We start from the raw sequence: 24847 nt of genomic DNA on the forward strand, positions 1-24847 counted from the left end.
ACAAAGGTTCCAAAAATATGCAATGGAGAAAAGATAGCCTCTTCAACAAATGGTGCTGGGAAAACTGGAAAACCTTATGCAATAGAATGAAATTAAACCCCTACCTCTCACCCTACACAAAACTCAACTCAAAATGGATCAAGGACCTCGGAATCAGACCAGAGACCCTGCATCTTATAGAAGAAAAAGTAGGTCCAAATCTTCAACTTGTTGGCTTAGGATCAGACTTCCTTAACAGGACTCCCATAGCACAAGAAATAAAAGCAAGAATCAATAACTGGGATAGATTCAAACTAAAAAGCTTTCTCTCAGCAAAGGAAACTATCAGAAATGCGAAGAGAGAGCCTACAGAGTGGGAGAATATCTTTGCCAACCATACCTCAGATAGAGCGCTAATTTCCAGAATCTATAAAGAACTCAAAAAACTCTACACCAAGAATACAAATAATCCAATAAACAAATGGGCTAAGGAAATGAACAGACACTTCACAGAAGAAGATGTACAAGTAATCAACAGATAGATGAACAAATGTTCATCATCCCTAGTAATAAGGGAAATGCAAACCAAAACTACCCTAAGATTTCATCTCACCCCAATTAGAATGGCGATTATCAAGAATACAAGCAACAATAGGTGTTGGTGAGGATGTGGTGAAAAAGGAACACTCATACATTGCTGGTGGGGTTGCAAATTAGTGCAGCCACTCTGAAAAGCAGTGTGGAGATTCCTCAGAAAGCTTGGAATGGACCCACCATTTGACCCAGCTATCCCGCTCCTTGGCCTATACCCAAAGGACGTAAAATCAGCATACTACAGAGATACAGCCACATCAAAGTTCATTGCTGCTCAATTCACCATAGCCAGATTGTGGAACCAACCTAGATGCCCTTCAGTTGATGAATGGATAAAGAAACTGTGGCATATATATATACAATGGAATATTACTCCGCAATGAAGAATGATAAAATTATGGCATTTGTAGGCAAATGGACGAAATTGGAGAATATCATGCTAAGTGAGATAAGCCAATCTCAAAAAACTAAAGGACGAATGATCTCGCTGATAAGCGGATGAGGACATATAATGGGGGGTGGGAGGGGTTAGCATTAGGTTTAGGGTTAGGTTTAGGGTTAGGGATAAGGAGAGCGGTAAGAATGAAGGAAAGAAGGACTGTATAGAGGGAAAAGAGGGGTGGGAGGGGTGGGGGGAAGGGAAAAAATAAACATCATTGCCCTATGTAAATGTATGATTACACAAATGGTATGCCTTGACTCTATGTACAAACAGAGAAACAACATGTATCCCATTTGTATACAAAAAAAAAAAAGAAACTGCAGACCTTATTTCGAATCTGTTTAACTGAAGATAGTATTTGAACTCATTCTGTTTATTATGACAAAATTGTTATTGTCCTCATGGGGCTATTTGGTCTAGGATTGCATAGTGTCTGAATTGGGCACTGCTAATATTGATCTCCCCTTAAAGAAAAGGTTTTGGAAACCTATAGGGCCACTATAAGCCTATAGGGGGAAATCTGCAATACCCCAGATCTGCACTGCAAGAGGGGAAGATACATGAACAACATGAAAAACAAGGGAAGAAAATGATCCAAACAAATCTAGATTCTATATTAATAGAATCCAATAACAGTTTGGTAGAGGAAATGGCAGAAAAGGACTTCAGATTATACATGATTAAGATGATTCGCGAAGCAATGATGAGATATGAGAGCAAATGAAGGCAATGAATGATAATACCAATAAACTGAAAGAGCAACTGCAGGAAGAAAAAGATCATTTCAACAAAGAGATAGAGATTCTCAAAAAAAATCATACAGAAGTCCTTGAAATAAGGAAACAATAAACCAAATAAAAAACTCAATGGAAAGCATCACCAAAAGACTAGACCACTAGGAAGATAGAACCTCAGACAATGAAAACAAAATATTTAATCTTCAAAATAAAGTTGCCCAAATAGAGAAGATGGTAAGAAATCGTGAACACAATCTCCAAGAACTATGGGGCATCATTAAAAGACCAAATTTAAGAATTATTGGCATTGAGGAAGGCACAGAGATACAAACCAAAGGAATGAACAACCTATTCAATGAAATAATATCAGAAAATTTCCCAAACATGAAGAATGAAATGGAAAATCAAATACAAGAGGCCTACAGAACACCAAATGCACAAAATCACAACAGATCCACACCAAGGCATATTATAATGAAAATGCATAACATTCAAAATAAAGATAGGATTTTGAAGGCTACGAGAGAAAAGCATCAGATTACATATAGGGGGAAACCAATACGGATAGCAGCAGATGTCTCAACCCAGACTCTAAAAGCTAGAAGGGCTTGGAACAACATATTTCAAGCAATGAAAGAACATAGTTGCCAACCAAGAATCCTATACCCAGCAAAACTAACCTTCAGATTTGAAGATGAAATAAAATCCTTCCATGATAAACAAAAGCTAAAAGAATTTACAAACAGAAAGCCTGCACTACAGAATGTTCTCAACAAAATATTCCATGAGGAGGAAATGAAAAACAACAATGGAGGTCAGCAAAGGGAGCAACTACCTTAGAGAAAAACCACTCAAAGGAGAAACCAAGCCAACTTAAAAACCAAAAATAATACAAATGACTGGGAATATGAATCATATCTCAATAATGACCCTGAACGTTAATGGCCTAAACTCATCAATAAAAAGACATAGACTGGCAGAATGGATTAAAAAGAAAGGCTGAACAATATGCTGCCTGCAAGAGACTCATCTCATAGAAAAAGACATCCACAGACTAAAGGTGAAAGGATGGGAAAAAACCTACCACACACACGGACTCGATAAAAAAGTAGGGGTTTCCATCCTTATATCAGATAAAGTGGACTTCAAGCCAAAGTTAGTCAGAAGGCATAAAGAAGAACATTTCATACTGCTTAAGGGAACCATAAATCAGGAAGACATAACGATAGTAAATATTTATGCCCCAAACAATGGTGCACCCTGGACATCAAACAAATCCTTCTCAATTTCAGGAATCACATAGACCACAACACAATAATTCTGGGTGACTTTAACGCATTGCTATCACCACTAGATAGATCTTCCAAACAAAAACCAACCAAAGAAACCATAGAACTCAATAACACAATCAATAACCTAGACTTAATAGACATACATAGAATATTCCATCCATCAATGACTGGATTCACTTTCTTCTCAGCAGCACATGGAACCATATAACATATGGTTCCAATAGACCATATGTTATGCCACAAAGCAGCCCTTAGGAAATGCAAAAAAATAGAGATACTGCCTTGTGTTCTATTAGATCATAATGGACTGAGAGTAGAAATCAATGACAAAATAACAAACGGAAATCACTCCAACACCTGGAGACTAAATAATATGCTACTGAAAGAAACATGGATAACAAAAAACATCAGGGAGGAGATAAAAAAATTCTTAGAGGTCAATGAGAATGACGGTACAACGTATCAAAATCTCTGGGACACTATGAAAGCAGTACTAAGAGGAAAATTCATTGCATGGAGCGCATTCCAGAAAAGAATGAAAAGTCAACAACTAAATGACCTAACATTACAGCTCAAAGCCCTAGAAAAAGACGAACAGAATAACACCAAAAGTAGTAGAAGACAGGAAATAATTAAAATCAGAGCTGAAATCAATGAAATTGAAACAAAAGAAACAATTCAAAAAATTGACAAAACAAAAAGTTGGTTCTTTGAAAAGTAAACAAAATAGACAAACCCTTAGCCACACTAACAAAGGGAAGGTGGGAGAAAACTCAAATTACTAAAATTCGTGATGAAAAAGGAAATATCATGATAGACACCACTGAGATACATAACATAATGAGAAGCTCCTTTGAAAATCTGTATTCCAACAAAATACATACTACTGAAGACATTGACAAATTTCTAGAGACATATGCTCCTCCCAAACTGAACCAGGAGGACATACACAATTTGAACAGATCAGTACCATGCAATGAAATAGATGAAGTCATTAAAAACCTACCATCCAAGAAAAGTCCAGGACCAGACGGATTCTCAGCCAAGTTCTAAAAGACATTCAAAGAAGAACTCATTTCAATACTTCTCAAAGTATTCCAGGAAATAGAAAAGGAGGGTACCCTACCAAACTCATTCTATGAAGCTAATATCACCCTCATACAGAAACCAGGAAAAGACACATCAAGGAAAGAAAATTTTAGACCAATATCCTTGATGAATATAGATGCAAAGATCCTTAACAAAATATTGGCAAACTGTATGCAAAAACATATTAAGAAAATCGTGCACCACAATCAAATGGGGTTCATCCCTGGAATGCAAGGATGGTTTAACATCCGTAAATCAATAAACATAATTCATCATGTCAACAGACTTACGGATAAGAATTATATGGTTATTTCAATTGACGCAGATAAAGTGTTTGACAAAATACAACACCCCTTCATGCTCAAAACACTAGAAAAATAGGGATAGTAGGAACATACCTGAACATTGTAAAGGCTATTTATGCTAAGCCCATGGCCAACATCATTCTTAATGGAGAAAAACTGAAACCATTCCCTTTAAAAATGGGAACAAGACAGGGATGTCCTCTTTCACCACTTCTATTCAACATAGTCCTCGAACCTCTAGTCAGAGCAATTAGGCAGACTAAAGAAATTAAAGGGATATGAATAGGAAAAGAGGAACTTAAACTATCACTATTTGCTGATAACATGATTCTATATTTAGAGGATCCAAAAACCTCCTCCAGAAAACTTCTAGACCTCATCAATGAATTCAGAAAAATATCAGGCTATAAAATCAACACGCATAAATCTAAAGCATTTTTATACACAAGCGATGAAACTCCATTTGCAATAGGCTCAAAAAAAAAAAAAAATAAAATACTTGGGAATCAATCTAACCAAAGAAGTAAAAGATCTCTACAATGAAAACTACAAAACAATGAAGAAAAAAATTGAGGAATACCTTAGAAGATGGAAAGATCTCCCATGTTCTTGGATAGGAAGAATTAATATTGTCAAAATGACCATATTACCAAAAGTGCTATACAGATTCAATGCAATTCCAATTAAAATCCCAATGATGTACCTTACAGAAATAGAGCAAGCAATCATGAAATTCATCTGGAAGAATAAGAAACCCAGAATAGCTAAAGCAATCCTTAGCAGGAAGAATGAAACAGAGGGTATCACAATACCAAAACTTCAAACATACTACAAAGCAATAGTAACAAAAATGGCATGGTATTGGCAACAAAATAGACAGCAAGATCAATTCTACAGAATAGAGGACACGGACACAAACCCAAATAATTACAATTTTTTCATACTAGACAAAGGCGCCAAAAATATGCAATGGAGAAAAGATAACCTCTTCAACAAACGGTGCTGGGAAAACTGGAAATCCATATGCAACAGAATGAAACTAAACCCCAATCTCTCATCCTGCACAAAAATCAACTCAAAATGGATCAAGGACCTTGAAATCAGACCAGAGACCCTGCATCTTATAAAAGAAGAAGTAGGTCCAAATCTTCAACTTGTTGGCTTAGGATCAGACTTCCTTAACAGGACTCCCATAGCACAAGAAATAAAAGCAAGAATCAATAACTGGGATAGATTCAAACTAAAAAGCTTTCTCTCAGCAAAGGAAACTATCAGCAATGCAAAGAGAGAGGCTACAGGATGGGAGAAAATCTTTGCCACTCATACTTCAGATAGAGCACTAATTTCCAGAATATATAAAGAACTCAAAAAACTCTACACCAAGAATACAAATAACCCAATCAACAAATGGACTAAGGATATGAACAGACACTTCACAGAAGAAGATCTACAAGCAGTCAACAAATATATGAAAAAATGTTCAACATCTTTAGTAATAAGAGAAATGCAAATCAAAACTACACTAAGATTCCATCTCACCCCAATTAGAATGGTGATTATCAAGAATACAAGCAACAATAGGTGTTGGAGAGGATGTGGGGAAAAAGGTACACTCATACATTGCTGGTGGGGCTGCAAATTAGTGTAGCCACTCTGAAAAGCAGTGTGGAGATTCCTTAGAAAAGTTGGAATGGACCCACCATTTGACCCAGCTATCCCACTCCTCCGCCTATACCCAAAGGACGTAAAATCAGCATACTACAGAGATACAGCCACATCAATGTTCATTGCTGCTCAATTCACCATAGCCAGATTGTGGAACCAACCTAGATGCCCTTCAATTGATGAATGGATAAAGAAACTGTGGTATATATATATAATGGAATATTACTCAGCCATAAAGAATGATAAAATTATGGCATTTGCAGGCAAATGAATGAAATTGGAGAATATCATGCTAAGTGAGATAAGCCAATCTCAAAAATTCAAAGGACGAATGGTCTCACTGATAAGCAGATGATGACACATAATGGGAGTTGGGAGGGGACAAGAATGGAGGAAGGAGGGACTGTATAGAGGGAAAAGAGGGGTGGGAGGGGTGGGGGGGAAGGAAAAAGTAACAGAATGAATCAAACATCATTACCCTATGTAAATGTATGATTACGCAAATGGTATGCTGTTACTCCATGTACAAATGAACAACATGTATCCTATTTGTTTACAATAAAAATAAATTAAAATTAAAAAAAAAGATTTACCCTAAAAAAAAAAAAAAAAAAAAGTTCTCTGGTCAGACAATTCACAGAAAAGAAATGGTTAAGAGAAATTAAAAAAAAAAAAAAGCAAAAGTAGATTGTTCAATCTCCAAGTATTTAAGTAACTGCTGAAGCATTTCTTGCTATTGATTTCTACTTTCATTCTATTATAATCTAATAGAAGGGATTATATCCATTATATTGTATTTGCTATGATTTACTTTGTATACTAAATTATAGTCTATTTTGGAGAAGATTCAATGAGCAGCTGAGAAGAAAGTAAATTTGTTAGGTGAAACATTTTAGTAATGTCTGTTACATCCATTTAATTTTTAATACTTTTTAAGTTTGAAGAGTGTGCTGATTTTGTGTCTGCATGACTTATCTATTGGTGAGAGAACTGTGTTGAAATCAAATAATATTTTTATTATTGTATTGGGATATCTGAGTATTTAGGTTGTAATCATTTTGTTTAAATAAGTGCACTAACATTTGGGGCATAAATATTTACTATTGTTATAGCTCTTTGTTGGATTCTCTCCTTTACCAGTATGAAATGACTGTCTTTGTCTCTTCTGATTAATTTTGCCTTGGTGTATTCTTTGACAGATATAAAAATAGCAAATCCTCCTTGCTTTCAGTCTCAAGTTGCATACAATATCTTTTTTTCCATCATCTCACTTTTCCCCTGTGAATGTCTTTGCCTGTTCTTTGCAAGCAACACATGCTTCTCTCTTGGTTTTGGATTCACTTTTCCATTTTATGTATTAATTGGAGAATTGAGATCATATTTATGTTCAGTGTTATTATAGAGATGTGTTTATGATTACTTGCCAATTTATTTCTGATGTTTAATTCTCAATTGCTTAGCTACCCTTCTTACCATATTCATCCATTTTCAAGTCCTGAAGTTGGTTTTTAATTTGTTTGCATATAGTGCTTCCTTAAGTATTTTTTGTAGTGCTGGACTAATGGTTATGAATTCTTTTAGTTTATGCTTTTCTTGGAAGATATTTATTTCCTCTTCTGTTCTAAAGAATAATTTTCTGGACATAGTGATCTTTGTTGGTTATTTTTTCTTCAGAGCTTGGAATACATCACTTTCATGCCTCCTGGTTTTTAGAGCAAGTGCTGAGAAATCAGGTTAGTATTGTCCGCATAACTCTAAATGTGATCTGAAATTTTTCTCATTACCTTTAAAGTTCTGTCCTTTTTCGCTGTGTTAGGCATTTTAAGTATAATGTGCCATAGAGAGCTTCTTTTTTAATCCTGTTTAGGATTCTGAATGCATCTTGTATCTGGATGTGTATCTCATTTCTAAGGTTTAGAATTTTTCTTTATCCTTTTCATGAAAAGATTATCTCCATGTCCATAGCTTGTATCTCAGAACACTCTTGAATTTCAATGATTCTTATGTTTGATTTCTTAATGTTGTCTTAGATTTCCTGAATATTCTGATCAAGTTTTCTTGCTGTCTTTTCTTTATTACTAGTTGAGTTTTCAAGATGATACACCTAGTCTTCAAAACCTGAAGAATCTGTCTTCTACATGGTCTAACCTGTAGAACATGACATTCTTTTAAGTGAAATTTTTGTATGATTTATTTGTCTTTCATTAGGACATATGTTTTGTTCTTTTTCAGAATCTCTCTTTATTGACTTCTTTTACTCCCTGTATTTTCTCTCTTAATTCACTTCTTTGATGTCCTGTTTTTGCAAATCTGTTGAGATGTATTCTTCTTCTTGTTTTATGTGGGGGCCCTTTAGTGACTAGTTATCTCTTAATATGCCCAGGGCTGAAGATCTATCTTGGCTTCAACACAACTGATCAGCGTAATCAAAGTGTTAATTTCTATCACCAGTACCACTTTGAAAAGAAAGAGTAAACACCAGAATCAAGAGTAATTTAAGAGCAAACTATATATCAGCATGTTCTATACAAGTTATTATTACTGCTTCTTGCAACTCTATTATTCAAGGAGAACTGATTTAGAATACTCTGCAAAGATTAAGCATTAACAGTATTATACTTACTTGGATTAGAAGAAGGGATAAAATATAAAAAAAAAATACAATGGAAAACAGGAAAAAAAGAAAAAAGGCAGGGGAGGAAAGGGAGATATAAATTAAAATAAGGTGAGTGTAAGGGATAAAGGAGGGCTGGGGAGATAGCTCATCTGGTAGAGTGCTTGCCTTGCAAGCACAAGGCCCTGAGTTCGATCCCCAGTACCACAAAAAAAATAAATAAATAAAGGAGAGAGGAAAAAATGGATAATAGAGAAGAGAGGTACTGAGAGAGAATCCAATTAATTGATAAAATACATAAAATTGTATGTAATGCTAATAAGACAAAATGTGAAGAGACAATAGTAATCAGTTCAAATCAAGCAGTTAGATGCACTTCGTTTTTTTCTCATTTTTTTCTTATTTTTCTTGCTGAGACTTTTGAAAGAGTTCTTTATTTCAGGGTTTTCAGATACTGTGTAGTTTGTTCTCCCTAACCCAAACTGTAAAAATTGTTAGGGGAGTCTGTATGCAGAGTTTCACTCTGTCCTTGCTTGGCAAGTTGTGTTGTACACCTTCTTTTTAAAACCTCTATATGTGTGCTCAGGGGAAGCATTTGGGACATGTAAGCCTATCCTCTAACCCATTACCTTTCTAGGCCAGGGAAAGGTAATTCAGGGATTAGTGCTTTCCAGCTGATTCTAATCTGTTCTAGTTCCCTACTCATGTCATCTAGCTCATTATCCCAGAGTTCAGATCCCCAGTTTCAAAAGAAATTGTCTTTTCCTTTTCTGAGTTCTGTAGTCTCAGCCTGATGGTGCAGAACTGCTATTTCAATTCACTCTCATGGAACTGCTACAAAATGGTGAGTTCCTCTGAATTACCCTCTTCTGTCACTGGAAAGGGGTCCAAGGAAGCCCCTTCAAGGAGGCACTGGGATTTCCATTCAGCCTGGGTGGAGTTCTTGACTTATACCACTGAAAACAGCTTCAGGATATGTCAAAAGCAAAGAACAAGTGAAGATTTATTAAAGGACAGCAAAAGTATACACACCCCAAAGACAGGGTGTGGGTGCTCCTCACAACTCAGAGAAGAGCTGTGATGTACCCAGGGTTGACCTCTTTGAATATATATAATTTTCCTAGGAATAAATATATAGATTCTCAGGCAAACTTCTTGGAAAATCAAATCCCATGCCAATTTTTTGGTTAAGTAGTTTAATCATATATCAGTTGTGGGCTTGTTGTATAAGTCTTTGAATTTGGTAAGTTAATAATGCTTTTGTTCTAATTGATCTGGCATGAGCATACACTGAAGGTTTTCTTCATCTAATTGAAGAGACAAATGTGACTGGTCATGCTTGTAGATTCAAGTGTACATACAATAAGGATCTCCTTTTTCTCTCTTAATGAGAGATCACCTATCTCATTTCCATTCCTCGAAGTGTTAAACTAAATAGTTTTTAAAGATGACAAAATATATTTCATTAAGAGAAAATAAGTTGGGGCAAGAAGGCAAATGAAAGCATAGAATATTCAAAAAGTGAAAAGTGAGGAAACAAGAAAGGTAGCATGCAACAGCCAAAAAGGAGAAGGAAGAGAGGGGAAAAAGTCACCAAAATAAAGAGAAAAAGAGAGAACAAACAATTTTGACTATATATTAGTGGAGAGAAAAGGAAAGAGTAACAAAACAAATTAGCAAAACAAACTAGCAAAACAAAATTTAAAAAAAAACACTAAAAGACAAAACAAATAAAACAAAAAACCCCAAACCAAAAAATAGTGACCACCCCTCAAAACAAACAATAACAACAACAACAAAATAAAAGAACCAATAGAAAATACAATAAGAACAAGAAGACATTCTTAGTGAAAATGAAAGGACTGCCTATGTTGAGGTCATCAAAATTATGGGCACAACTGGATATTTACTACCTGTGCCAGACTTCCTTCTTTCCATCCATTCTTGAGCCAAGTGCTACTTAGAGAAAGGAAGGGCTGGGGGGTTATTAAACCCTTCTTCCTTTTTCTGTTGCTCATCTAGCTTCTGACTGGAATGTCCTGGGACCAAAGCTAAATGCAATGACTCCCAGCTTCCCTAATGACCAGAACAAGGTAGGATGGAAAATGAATTGTCTATTGGAGTTTTGTCTTGAATACTTTGCAGGGTGGGGTTGATGCAGAGTTCTAAGTAGGAGGTTCAAAGACTGGGATCCATCTCTAATCAGAACTTTGGAAATATGTCAGGTGTATCTATTCCAGAGAGATTAAATTAGCACATCTCTAGGGCTGGACAGATGCCAATCTCTGCTGGGCATCTGAATCTCAGGCACCTCCCAAGAATTTTACTTGTAGGGTAGGGTAACCAACCGCCCTGGGTGGAGAGGGCATGGCAGGTCTCACATGTACTACTTCCCATGAAAATAACCATTAGAACTGAGCCCCTGAATGCAATCATGCCTGCTTGTTCAGTCTCCCAACCCTCTCAGCTGTTCATGTAAGCCACCATACTCAAAGGAAAAGTGCATTTCACTCCCCTCAATATCTCTCCCTTGAATCCCCCTGAATACAATCTTCTCTGAGTATGTTTCAACTATGTTCTAACAGGTGCAACCTAGGTCACATGGTAGACACTGAATGGGACAGTGTGACAATGTTTACTCTGATCTCCCAGGTTCCTGCAGCAGTGTGCTCTCCACAAGATGGTTCCACTTATCAGCTCTCAAGTTTACAAATTGAGAAACATGGAACAGTTTTCAAATACTAGTTCACTGTGCAGCTTTCTATCAGCTAAGTTCCATACCAAATTTGTCCAATGTGTTTCTCTGTGTTAACCTTCCCTCTGCAGAGATCAGGTCCTGATGCAACCACCAGCTTGGCATCAATATACTCTTTCTAGTTCTCTATTCAAAACACCAGAATTTCTGGGTCTCTCTTCTGTGTCAGCTTGATGAGCTCAATTCTTTTGACTGTAGAACACAGGGTGGGTCACAGTGATCTGGTTCTTTCCAGAATTTCAGGTTGTCATTATCTAGTTAATAGAACTTGGATTGTATCAGTATCATGGGTATCTAACAATTTCTCTAGGCTTCTTTAATCGGTCTAAAAATACGTTCTGTTAACTAAAAAAAAAGTATAAAGGCATTAATTAACTGGATTAAGATTTATTGGACCTTTTAAGAAGAATTCGGGCCTGGAGGAAATAGGCCTGGGAAATGAAGGTGAGGGTGTTCATGGAGTTTTTAGATTTAAAGTTATAATCCCTTTCCTTCCCCGTTCGTCTCCTTTCTACCTGTCTTTATTTCTTCTATCCTACATCACTACTGTAGTGAATCCCAATTACGTTATGTAAATTATCCATCAATACCACTTCGGGTGGTTTTCTGTCTTGAAGCCAATTTTAACCACTCAGCTCTTGGAATAACCAAAGGATCAAGATTCCAGAAAAGCCCAGCAGGAATCATCAGATCACTAGAGGGCGCCAAATCCATTAACCTCATCCAAACCCGAGTCATCACCGAGGCCTCCCCCGAGCGGGCCGGGAGCGTTCTGCGCATGTGCAATACTCTGTCCTTTGAGTCGTGGCAGCTTTGTCCTACGCCGCAGGGGGTTGAGGATTCCGGAGCTTCAAGGTCCCCGCGGCGCCGCTGAGGGCGGAGCCTGGGCTGGCAGTCGCCTGGGAGCCGAGGCAGATTCCCTACAGGTGTGTCGGAGGCCTCTGCGGGCGGGTCGGGAGCGGGGAAGCGGGACTTGGCGACGACCGGGTCAAAATCTGGAGGCCGCGGCTTGCGCCGAGAGCCTGGAGGGCCTGCGGGAGGGACCTGGCGGGGAAGCCGGCTATTTGCACAGCTGACCTTCTCAAGAAGTTGTCGTGACCTGTGAGGGGCAACCCAGGAGGCCCGACGCGGCGGGGAAAGCGGGCCAGGCTGCCCGGAGGGAGCGGCCCTGTGTGACGTGGAGCCTGACCCGCCGAGTCCGAGCGCGCGTCTGCTTCGCTGGCTGCAGCCAGTTCTGGTTGAGAGCCAATGCTCACGACTGGATGGGCCAGCTAATCTCAGGTGACTCGGTCATCTAAAGAATGAGGATGAAAATACCTTTGAGGGACGTTTGCTGTCCTGAATAGTCAGTCGAGGTAAATGATAAGGAATCAATAAAGGTGAGCTGCTTTTATTACAAGGCATGTTGTTGTTTTCGTTATTGGCTCATTTAAACATCATTGGCAGTAACCATCTCCATTTTAATAAATTATAGTATTACAAGTTCCGAGAGGGAAATTGGTTTACTTGGTATTAGCAGGTGAGATTTAAATTTACTGATTTTATTCCGTAGTTAATGCTCTTTCCTACAGTAAAATCCAGTCTTAGTTCGTATTTAACACAGCAGTTCTACCTAAGCACCGCCAGAACATAGTTGTGGAGGGTACCGAACCTAATCTTACCATGTGTGTTCTATTTCCAAAAATTCTTGGGATTCCTTTAGATCCCCTGGCTCAAAAAGTCAATTAAGGCCCTTCCTGCATCCTCCAACCTCAGCGAACTGTTGCACGCATAAATTGAAACCACGATTTGAACTTTCAATTTTAAATTTTACTAAGAAGCTGGAAATTCTATCCAGGCCAAAGGCTAGTGTCTACAGAGGGGAAATGGTAGAGACAGACTTTAAAAAAAGAAAACTGTGATTCTTTCATGTTCTTTATTATGTAGGTGATGTGATAATGCTTCTGATGGCTGGTGTTATCTGGTCTTAGAATAAGCAACAGGCTGGCTGGATGTGGTTTCTGCTGCTTATGAAAAGGACCACAGGATTGTGGCATTTGTTGTCTTTGCTAGATTTATGAAGTGTCTGGGAATTATGGTGCCAGAGTGCTATTTTATAAGCTAGATTTATGTGTCAGCATATTAGGGGCCATGTCAATTTATCAATTTACCCTAGACCCAGCCTAAATTTTGAGAGGTCATTGACTTCCAGGATACTATCTAGATTTGTGGTCCTGGTAAAGACTTAAAGAATCACTTGAGACATTGTTCAAGGTTACCTGATTCCTCCTTATATTAAAGGTAACAGCATTGAAACTAAGCCACTGTGTTAACAGCAGAAACTAAGGTAGAACTCAAGTCTCTAGGTTCACTATATCATATTTAAATCAAAACAAGGTTCTTGGATAAGTGTTTTTTAAGACACTAATTTAGGGAGAATAAATGTCTCATTTTTGAAAACTCTGAAATAACTTCATAACTCTGGGATTTAATATTAACAGGAAAAATTGTTATGACATGTAACCTAAACACCTTTTATGTATCAATATATGTATCAATTCAACATCTGTAATGCCAGACATAGGGTTCCATGTTTGCATATATTATATATCTTATTTAATCTGCTTTTATTTACTATTTATGTTTTCAATTCTTTTGTGTTATTCAGTGAACATACACATAATTTTCAAAGCAACCAATAAGAAAGAAATGTTTATATTCACTCAAAAATGTCCCAGGTTCAAGATTATATCAGAGTCATCGATGGACAGGTGGGTACTACTTCATCATGGTCCTTCCTATTCCTTCTCCTGGGTCAAAGGGACATTTTCCCAGGCGTTTATATTTTACTGAAATGTTGTGTGGAAATTTCCCACAGGAGATTCCTGGAGCTGTAACATATGGTCTCTTATGACTTTTCTCTTACAACTTTCCCTGCTTGGGCTTTATAGTTTCTACCCTTTCCCAAGAGCAGCAGAAAATGAACAAGTTCAAGGTGAGTTGTTTATTTAGCCTTTACTTTGTTTCACTATGTAAATGTGTGTGTGTATGGTGGGTTTTTTGTTGTTGTTGTTTTGTTTTGTTTTTCTTTTCTTCGAAAGCCCAGGTACTAAACTAGAAAAGGAGATATAGTTAAGTATCACCTTCAAGGAAAATACTGTTTTAATAAAGCAGCAGCTCCCAAAATACGGTCTTCAAACCCCTGGGATTTAAAGTAAAGTACTGTAAAGTACTGTATTTAAAGTACTGTAAAGACCCTCTGTATGCCACAGAGCATTGACTTAGAATTGTAACCGCCATACTCATTTAAAAGTCAATTTAAAAGTCTTCGGTTCTCCGGGGGGAAACGTCCAAGTCATTTGGCAAGAAAAGAAAATAAATTGGCATAATTCTTAGTAGCAACTTATATAAACATAAGAATAGTAGAAAGTGTTTTCAAGAAATCAAGAAAAAAGTTATGAATCAGGAATTTATACCCACCCAAGTTGTTTTTCAAGTAAAATACATTTCAGATCCTATAGAATATAAATAAAGCAATTATCAGAAGACATTTAATAACCTTAAATTGTTTCTTTTAATACAAATGAAAGAAATTATCATCCTAACTTTGGCCATAACAAACAATAATATGGGAGCTATCTTCTCCCTTCCTCCCAGTGGTTATTAATTAATTACCATCTAATTACAGTTAAATTATACTACTTTGCCATACTACTATTATTGCTTCTTCTACTTTCTATTGCTCGTTTCTGTCTTTTGGTGATGTGCCATTTGCTATTTCTACTTTAGAGTTTTCTTCTAAACTACTTATCTACTGTAACTTCAGTGCTTACATCAGTCTCTTCAGTGGCTCCTATTGTCTGTATTTATACCTACAAAGTGAAGGGATGAGCATCCTCGAGATGTATAGGACAGTCCACATGGTGTGGTATAGATATTTTTGTCTTATGTAAACAAAAAACTTTAAATTTAAGACTCTAACCTATTTTAATAGATGTAATATATTAATAAGAAATCTATTAAGTGTATATGAAAAATATATTTTATGGGTCAAAGGATATAGTTGCTTTATGTTCTATCACCTGACTTTATAATTTAATTAATCTTAGTCTTGCACCCTACTGTCCTATTATACTGTGTTATTTGTAGTTTCTTTAACTTTCATCATTTCTCATGCCCTGTGCTTTTTCCAGTTATGTATTGTTCATTCCTAAAGTGTGCATCAGTCAGGTTGACCATCTGATAAAATCTAGCATGACAATACAAAATGCAAATAACTATCCCCATTTGTAACCATCTTGTATATTATTCATATTTGGCATTATACCCACTACACATATTGCCTTTAAGCATTTTCATCTTTGTCTCATGTCAAAATATCAGTTCCTTGATAACAGAAGTACTTTTATTCATCTTACCTCCAGCAGAGTTGCAGGCAGAGTAGGAGCTCAGTAAATGTGTATTGAACAGGTATCTGTGTAAAACAGTGACATGGTTAGCAGCATAACTGTCCAGAGTAAATTCTACAGTCAACACAAAGCTAGTTTAATGTTTTTTTGGTTTTTGTTTTTTTCTCTCTGTGCTGAGGATTAAACCTAGGACTTTATGCAAGTGAGGCAAATGCTTTACCACTGAGTCATGTCCCCAGTTCTTAACGTATCTTTTCAGTGGTACTCTTTTCAGGTCACTTCAGATTTAATTAAAATGTTGTTCTAGGGACCAGTGACATTTAAGGATGTTACTGTGGAGTTCACCAAAGAGGAATGGAAATTACTAACTCCTGCTCAGAGGACCCTGTACAAGGATGTCATGCTGGAGAACTACAATCACCTGGTCTCAGTGGGTGAGAAGAACTTCCCCATCTATATTTTAGTCAACTCTTTCACTGATGTGACTAAAAGAACCCAACAGAACAACTGTAGAAGAGGAAAGGTTTATTTAGGGCTCATGGCTTCAGAGGTCTTAGTCCACAGAAGGCCAGTTCTATTCCTTGCAGCTTGAGGTGAGGCTGAACATCATGGTGGAAGAGTGTGGCAGAAGGTAGCAGCTCACAGCTCACATGATGGAAGAGTGTGGCAGAAAGAAGAGTGTGGTGATCAGGAAGTAGAGAGAGAGGCTTCCACTTGCCAGATATAAATATATATCCCATAACTACACCTCGAATGAACCACCTCCTCCAGCCACACCCCATCTGCCTCCAGTTACCTCTCAGTTAATCTCATCAGGGATTAATTCACTGATTAAGTTAATGCTATAACTCAAACATTCCTGCTCCAAACCTTCTTGCATTGTCTCACATGTGAGCTTTTGGGGGGACACCTCACATCCAAACTGTAACAATATTTAATTCCCAGTAGTTTGCATTTCTTTTCTCAGTTTTTGAGGCATATAAGATCCTTATGGGGTTGAATGATTTGTTTCAGAGGTCAAACTTAATCCATTTTGGGCACCAGAAAAAATATGTGTTCTTACATCTCCAGTGAAATAATCTAAAATATTCCAAACCTAAGTGGGACCTTCATTTTTTTCCCCGAAATCGTGTTTTTCTTATCTATACAAACTCTAAACAATTTGTATCATTTCCTTTATATTTCCATTAATAGGTTATCGTGTGAATAAGCCAAATCTGGTCTTCAAATTGAAGCAAGGAAAAGAGCCATGGATATTGGAAGTAGAATTTCCACGTCGGCGCTATCCTGGTGAGTTAGAAATTATATTCCATTATTAGTGAGGTGGTTGATGCTTCTTTATTTTTGAAATATTTTTCAGGAATTTTTGTAAATTTCCTAGAGTTCTGGAAATGATTGCAAACACTTGATCTGTACATGTAATAAACCTAAATCACCCCTCAAATTTCTGTTCTCTAAATTTCTCATTTTCTAGACATCTTAAAATAGATTTACTTCTCTTTTCTATATACAGAATCAATCCCTATCTAACCTTGACTGAGATTTTTGTCTTTTCTCTAGAATTCTGCTATTCCCTCCCACTGGATTGTGCAGTTATAATCTTAAAGTGTTCATAAATATGAGTTATATATTTTTTTTTCAAATGAGAAAACAAAAAACTGAAAAAAAAGATATTTTGTGCACCAGTTGCATTAGTTTAACTTCCTTATCTCTCTTTAAACTCTGAACTCAAATTAAACCATTATGTTGCTCATCATTTATAATACCTTCCACACGGGGTCGTCTTCACACACAGCATTGATTATCCTTCCTAAAATCTTCTGCATCTTATTTGGGATCCCACCCTGCTTCTTAAGTCTTTTTCATGTATCTTCTGACTAATACGTGTTGCTTGCAACATGAACAATGCTTGGAACATATTAGTTACTCATGAGGTATTTGTTGACAGAATGAAATTTGATTTACAAGAAACAGACATTCTCTACTCTCTGCTCTGTGCTCTTTTTACTAACTCTTGCAGGGGCTTATCCACTCTTAAGAACAAATCATGAATTTTCATGCTAAGAACTCTAAAACCGACTTCTCTAGGACCTCTGTTCTATTTGTATTCTGATTTCATATTTTACCTTCTTACAAGATAGTTCCATTGATCCCACTCCCTTTCTTAGGGTCAAAATAAAATTCTTAGTTTAAATTCTCAAAGTCATTGTATAATGCAGCAAACTTCTATTGCCACTAGCTTATCCTGGTAAACTAATATCAACTCAGTATTACAGTATACATTTAAGTTAATTTTCTGTCAAGAACAAGTCTGGCCCTCTCTTGCCTACTGTGACTTATTTCTCCTTGCAGCCCCCAAACACATTAATTCTCACTCTATTATTCTCTTACATGTTTTATATACATAGGATCTTATTTCACATGTACTCAAGTTAACTTTGCACAAGTTGTTATCAAATAACTTTCCTCACAAATGCCATGAAATTACAAGTCCAAGCCTCTGCTCATAATCTTTTACTTTTTAATATGAATAAATATGAAGCTCTGAATGGTTCTAGGATGATGTTGAATAATCTAATATTTAGGGAACATGTAGCAAATTAGAAGCAGAAGTGAATTCAAAACTCAAGTTGAATCTATGGAAATGCAGGACTTGATGGTCAGGAAAAGTTCAGAACTGAAATCTTGATGCTACAACTGGAAATTCATCCTGTTAAATAGATGGCATGCCTTCTGATTTTTAAAAAATCCTTCCTTTTGGATGTATATGTTCCTGGATCTTCCTGTCCTGGGGAAAATTAAGCCAGTTATATGGAGAGTGAAAGCCTGAGTTATAGGACTATTCTTCTAGCCATGAGGACATCGATGTTCTGAGAAATTCACTTTAGCATTGACAGCTAAATTGTTGTGGATAGATAAAGAAGAAATAAAGTATAAGTTCATAGTCTGCTAACTACAATATTTCCCCTGATCTGCAGTTACACTTTCCTTTCAGTTACCCATCATCATTTGCAATCTGAAAATATTAAATGGAAAATTCCAGAGATAAACAATTCATAGTTTTAAAATATATGTCATTCTGAGTAGTGTGATGAAATCTTGTGTAGTCCCATTCTGTCTAGCTTGGATATGAATCAGCTTTGTCCACATGTCTGCACCGTAACATGTTACCTTTATTATTCACTCAATAGCCATCTCAGTTATCAGATAGACTGTTGAAGGATCATAGCACTTATGTTCAAGTAAACCTCATTTTACTTTATAATGGTCCCAAAGTTCAAGAGTAGTGATGCTGGCAATTAAATATGCCAAAGTAAAGCCTTTAAATGCTTCCCTTAAGTAGAAAGGTGTAAGTTTATCATAGGTATGTATGAATAGAAAAACTAAGTATATTTAGAGAGAGTTTTCAGTACTACCTATGGTTTCAGAATTACTGGGGTGTTGGAACATATCCCCTCTGGATAAGGAAGGACTGTTATATACTAGGAACCCTAACACAGTAATATAAATTTAAGTTTGAGGGGATAAAGACTTATACTTCTGGGAATTTTTTTTTTTTGCACTGGGGATTGAACCCAGGGGTGCTTTGCCACTATCCTATATCCCCAGTGCCCCACACTTTTTTTTTTTTGAGACAGATTCTTGCTAAGGTTCTAAGGTTGGCCTCAAACTTGTAATCCTCCTGCCTCAGCCTCCTGAGTTTCTGGGATTACAAGCATGAGGTATTGCACCTGGATAAGACCTATACTTTAGCTCCTCCATCCAGTTTTATCTTTTTCCTGATAATTCTAGTAAACAGAATTATACACCTATTTTTCTTACACAGATTATTGTGCATTGGTGTATTGTCCTTAATGGATTCACAACATTCTCTGTGATTCCCACGTTCTTGTTCAGGATGATTTTAAATATCTTTGGTTTTCTGTTTCATGTTTTTTGGTTTTTGTCTTCACATTTACGTCCAAGTTTATAAGGTCATATTTGTTTTAAATGTGCCAAAGGTACTTTGGTTTATAGTCAGGTTCCTCCCACTGCCTTCTACAGAAATTTTCAATGTCTATTATGTTTTTTCCCAAAACAAAGGAATAGAAGAGAGTTCTTTCATTTTGATAGATTGACCTGAAGCCTAAGAATCAACACTTTAATCATAAGAATGTATTAAAATCTTGATTCCTTTGTAGAAGACCTATGGAATATTCATGACATTGGGGCAAAATACCAGAAAAGTCAAGCTGGAAATTCAAGGCAAGTCCAAGAATATTTAATAGAAAGCTTTGTAAGAAAGTCTTGATGGGGGTGCTGGAAATGGATAGTACTAGTTAATACTAAAAGTGAGAAAATACTGGAGTGAATCCCAAAGAATGTAATTTAAATGGGAATGTCCTTTTTCATAAGAGACCTTACTCAAGATCAGGAGATTCAAAAAAAGTCATCTTTTTTTTTTGTCTGAATTATACAATAAGGGAGGCTTTATTACACAAAGTAGAGTGCAGTCAGTTAAGAAATCTTATGTACATTATGCAGGTTCACTCTATGAAATGTTAAACCACAGTGTATATCAGAGACTGTTTATATGAGGCTAAAGAATATGGGAACATCTCTAGAAGTCAGTCCCCAGAGCAACTTTGAAAATACATAGCACAAAAAAAGCCTTAAAAGTCCTGTAAACTAATGCATTTGGAACTTTCTATTTAGGAATGGAGAACTCACAAAACATCAGAAAACTCCTAACCAGGAGGAAAGTTATGAATGTAACCAATGTGGAAAATCCTTCGGCCAAAAGTCCGCCCTTATAGTGCATCGGCATACACATTACAAGAACAAATCCTATGAATGTGAAAAATGTGGGAAATCTTTCTCTATAAATGAAGACCTCATAAAACATCAGAAAATTCACACCAGAGATAAAACCTATGAATGTAAAGAATGTAAGAAAATTTTCTACCACCTGTCATCTCTTAGTAGACATCTGAGAACCCATGCAGGAGAGAAACCCTATGAATGTAATCAGTGTGAAAAATCTTTCTATCAGAAACCACATCTCACAGAACATCAGAAAACACACACTGGGGAGAAACCCTATGAGTGTACTGAATGTGGGAAGTTCTTCTATGTGAAGGCATACCTCATGGTACATCAGAAAACACATACAGGGGAAAAACCCTTCAAGTGTAAGGAATGTGGGAAAAACTTTTCTCAGAAGTCACACCTCACAGTACATCAAAGAACACACACAGGGGAGAAACCCTATAAATGTAAGGAATGTGGAAAATTCTTTTCTAGAAATTCACACCTCAAAACTCATCAGAGGACTCACACAGGAGAAAAACCTTATGAATGTAAGGAATGTGGTAAATGCTTCTACCAGAAGTCAGCCCTCACAGTACATCAGCGAACTCATACAGGGGAGAAACCCTTTGAATGTAATAAATGTGGTAAAAACTTTTACTATAAATCAGACCTCACTAAACATCAAAGAAAACACACAGGAGAGAAGCCCTATGAATGTACAGAGTGTGGTAAATCATTCTCTGTGAATTCAGTCCTCAGATTACATCAAAGGACTCATACAGGAGAGAAACCCTATGAATGCAAGGAATGTGGGAAATCTTTTTCTCAGAAGTCACATTTTACCATACACCAGAGAAAACACACAGGGGAGAAACCCTATGAGTGTCAGGAGTGTGGGGACACCTTTATCCAGAAGTCACAACTCACTGCACATCAGAAGACACACACACGGAAGGGAAAAGCTGAGAAATAGTGTGAGTTGAGAATTTCTGTCTGAGTTTATCATTTGGTGTTATCAGATGATTTACACAAGAGAGAAACCTCATGAGTATTATCAATAAGGGAAAAATTTCAACCACACTCTCCTCATAGAATATCAGCAAATGCATAAAGAGAAATTCTGTAAATTTATTAGGGAGAAATTTTTACCACACAGTCGAGTATAAATATCAGACTTTATAGATGGCAGAAACTCTACAAACTATAAAATATGAAGAAATATTTCTTTCAGAAGTCATACTTTATTTTCCAACATCAAAATCACACAAGAGAAGGTGGGTATGGTGGCACACACCTATAATCTCAGTGCTCTGGAGGATGAGGCAGGAGGATCATGAGTTCAAAGCCAGCCTCAGCAATGGCGAGGTGCTAAGCAACTCAATTAGACCCTGTCTGTAAATAAAATACAAAATAGGGCTTGGGATATGCTCAGTGATCAAGTTCCCCTGAGTTCAATCCCTGGTACCAAAAAATAAAAAATATAAATCACACAAGAGAGAAATCCTATGAGTAAATAAATGTCAAGAAGTTTTCTGACAGGACAGTCAGCACTTCACATCTAAAAGCTAACAAATATAAGAAACTCCTGTGCACATTCTGAATATTCAGAAGTCTTTTTATACAAGTTGCACTTACAAGAAATTAGAGAACTCAAGGGGGATAATTGCAAAGATTGTAACAGGCATAGAAGCAGTTATTAAAGAACTAATGTTTCAGTGAATGTCATATCATTGATAATTTGGATAATACCTCTATAAATATTTGAAAGATTTTCAACAAAATTTCAAATAATTTCTACTGATGGAAGCAGTTACGCTATAAAGCATGATGTGTATTCCAAGGGTTCTTTTTTCCTTTTCAAAGAAACCTGCAAGTATCCACATACATGAAGCTTTTAAGAAAGCAAAAATAAATTGAGTAATCAGACAACATCATTAAACACACATGAAGAGTCTTTTGGTATGTAGGACTTTTGTGTGCCTGTAAGTGTACTACAAAATATAACTTACAGATGTCTGACATGCAAGTAGAACCCATCTCTAATTGTACATAGGAAAACATGTTAGTTAACCTTAGTTCAATAATTATTATGTGTAGGAGAACTGTCACATTACCTGAACAGTGGTTTCTGTTGTTGCTGTGATATGTATTGTAGTGTAATACTCCCTTTTTTTCTTTTAGTGCGTCTTTTCCTCCCATTTCCTGGCACTTGTAAATAGATATAGACTTTGTTACTGAATTAACCCTTTAAAATGAAGCTAAAATGTTCTTGTTAAATGTTCAGCTGTCTTATGGTCAGCCAAATTTTGGAGCAGGGACACATTTATTTTTAGCAAAAGTCTGAGCTGTTTTTAAAGCAGCCAAAAACAGTAACATTTATTATACTCTACACTATAGAAACAAACAGTGCTATGTTAGAAATATAATTATCTTACTGATGGTGTTTTAGCAGGGTGTATGTAGTTATCCATGCTTGTATTTTGTGTGAGTCCTAAATGTTCTTCCATACATTTTTCTTCCTAGTAGAAGCAACATGGCATAATGGTTAAGAGTGAGGACTCTGGGCTACTAGCCTAAGCTCAGATTCCAGCAAAGGGGGCATGTCACTGAACCTCCCCATGCCTCAGTTTCTTTTCTGTAAGAGTAGTGATAGTATCATCTTAACATTGCTCAAGGTTGAAGTGAGTTAATATTTTAAAGCACTTAGTATAGTGTCTGAGACACAAGAACTATATATTATCTATCATAGTAATTATAATTTGTATCTCATGAATTATCCTGTAAAAAAAAAAAAAAAAAAACCCAGCACTCATCTCCCACCTTATTGCTGCCAGTGCCTTGGTTTTGTTTGGTTGTTTGTTTTCCCAGTGATTCTGGAAGAGAATTGAGATTAAGCTAGGCCAGTGGTTGGCAAACCACAGCTCATCTGCCAGATCTCATCCACTACCCATTTTTGTGCAAGGTGAGAAAAGTTTTTTATTACTAAGTGACTGAAAAAACTTACAGAATATTTTGTGACATTTGAAAATTATATGATATTCAAATTTCAGTGTCCATAGAGCACTTTGAGGACAACTAATACAAATAAAAACCATTTCTTTATGTTTTGCCTGTGGTTGTCTTCACCAGTAGAGTTCAGTAGTTGTGACAGATCATATGGCCCACACAGCCTAAGACATTTACTACTTGGCACTTTACAAAATAAGTTTTCTGTTACATAGAGCTGAAAACATTGCAGCCAATGTAGAGGTATACTTTTATACATGGAATGTGATTCAGAAATGAATACAGCAATTTGTGGGTGGATGTTTTTGTGCAGTATATTTATTTTATGCATTATATTTATGTTTAAAGCCTAAGCTTAGAGGTATTTTTTTTCAAAGAAATGTGTTTTTTACTCACTGTATTGACATAAAATAAAAAAATTCCTGATAGAGTGTAACAAACAAATACATGAAATAAACTGTGTAAATTGAATTGAATTATTAATTGATCCTTCCCTACAATATTTATTTATTTTCTTCCAAGTCAATGAGCAGTTCTCCCCATGTTGTTTTAGTTTTCCCACTGTACCATCACAAGGTACCATCTCTATCTCATATTTGACATAACCTAATGACAGAAATTTGTAGATAGATGGTTTTCAAAGATAGTTTGGCTTAGAATTTTTTTTTTTTTTACTTTATGGTGGTATGCATGCAACACACATTCAGTAGAAATCATACTTCCAAGTTTTGAATTTTGATCTTGTCCCAGGCTAGTAATATGTTGCATAATACTCCCTCATATTACTAAGCAACAGCAAGCCTCAGCAACCAGTCAGCCAGGTAGTCACAGGTTAAAGAAATATATGTTGATAAGCTCTGGTGTTCAGTAAGTTAGGTATATTAAATTCATTTTTGACATGATATTTTCAATTTTAAAATTATTGCAATGTAACCCCAATGTACGTAAGCAGCATTGGTAACTGCCATTTGATGCTCTAATCTAAATGCTGTCAGCACCATACTTCCCCTTCCTAATACAAATGACTTTTTATTGATGTTGAGCTTCTTAAGCATACATCACTCTAATATGTCTGATGAACACTTACTATGATATTTTGTGATTGTTTTTATTTTAAGAAGGGCATACTTTATACTTATATGCCATAACTTCTGTATGCTATGGTAAAATATTATTACCAACATCTCATT

The 24847-nt window shown here is 36.3% G+C and overlaps 1 protein-coding gene across 3 annotated transcripts; it reads left to right on the plus strand.

Moving 5' to 3' along the window:
- The first annotated feature begins 12260 nt into the window (after window positions 1–12260).
- On the plus strand, window positions 12261–24306 carry Znf25 (zinc finger protein 25). Of its 3 annotated transcripts, none has more exons than XM_047552262.1 (7): window positions 12261–12398; window positions 14120–14222; window positions 14330–14446; window positions 16168–16294; window positions 17055–17150; window positions 20042–20105; window positions 20556–24306. In XM_047552262.1, the coding sequence occupies exons 3-7, from the start codon at window positions 14432–14434 to the stop codon at window positions 21622–21624; spliced, it is 1371 nt and encodes a 456-aa protein (XP_047408218.1). In that variant the 5' UTR covers window positions 12261–12398; window positions 14120–14222; window positions 14330–14431; the 3' UTR covers window positions 21625–24306. The 3 variants fall into 3 exon arrangements, with proteins under 3 accessions (XP_047408218.1, XP_047408219.1, XP_047408220.1); XM_047552263.1 differs by lacking the exon at window positions 12261–12398 and adding an exon at window positions 12423–12851; XM_047552264.1 differs by lacking the exon at window positions 12261–12398 and adding an exon at window positions 12971–12991.
- The last annotated feature ends 541 nt before the right edge of the window (window positions 24307–24847 follow it).

This window comes from Sciurus carolinensis, chromosome 5 (assembly GCF_902686445.1).
Source record: "Sciurus carolinensis chromosome 5, mSciCar1.2, whole genome shotgun sequence".
NCBI lineage: Eukaryota > Metazoa > Chordata > Mammalia > Rodentia > Sciuridae > Sciurus > Sciurus carolinensis.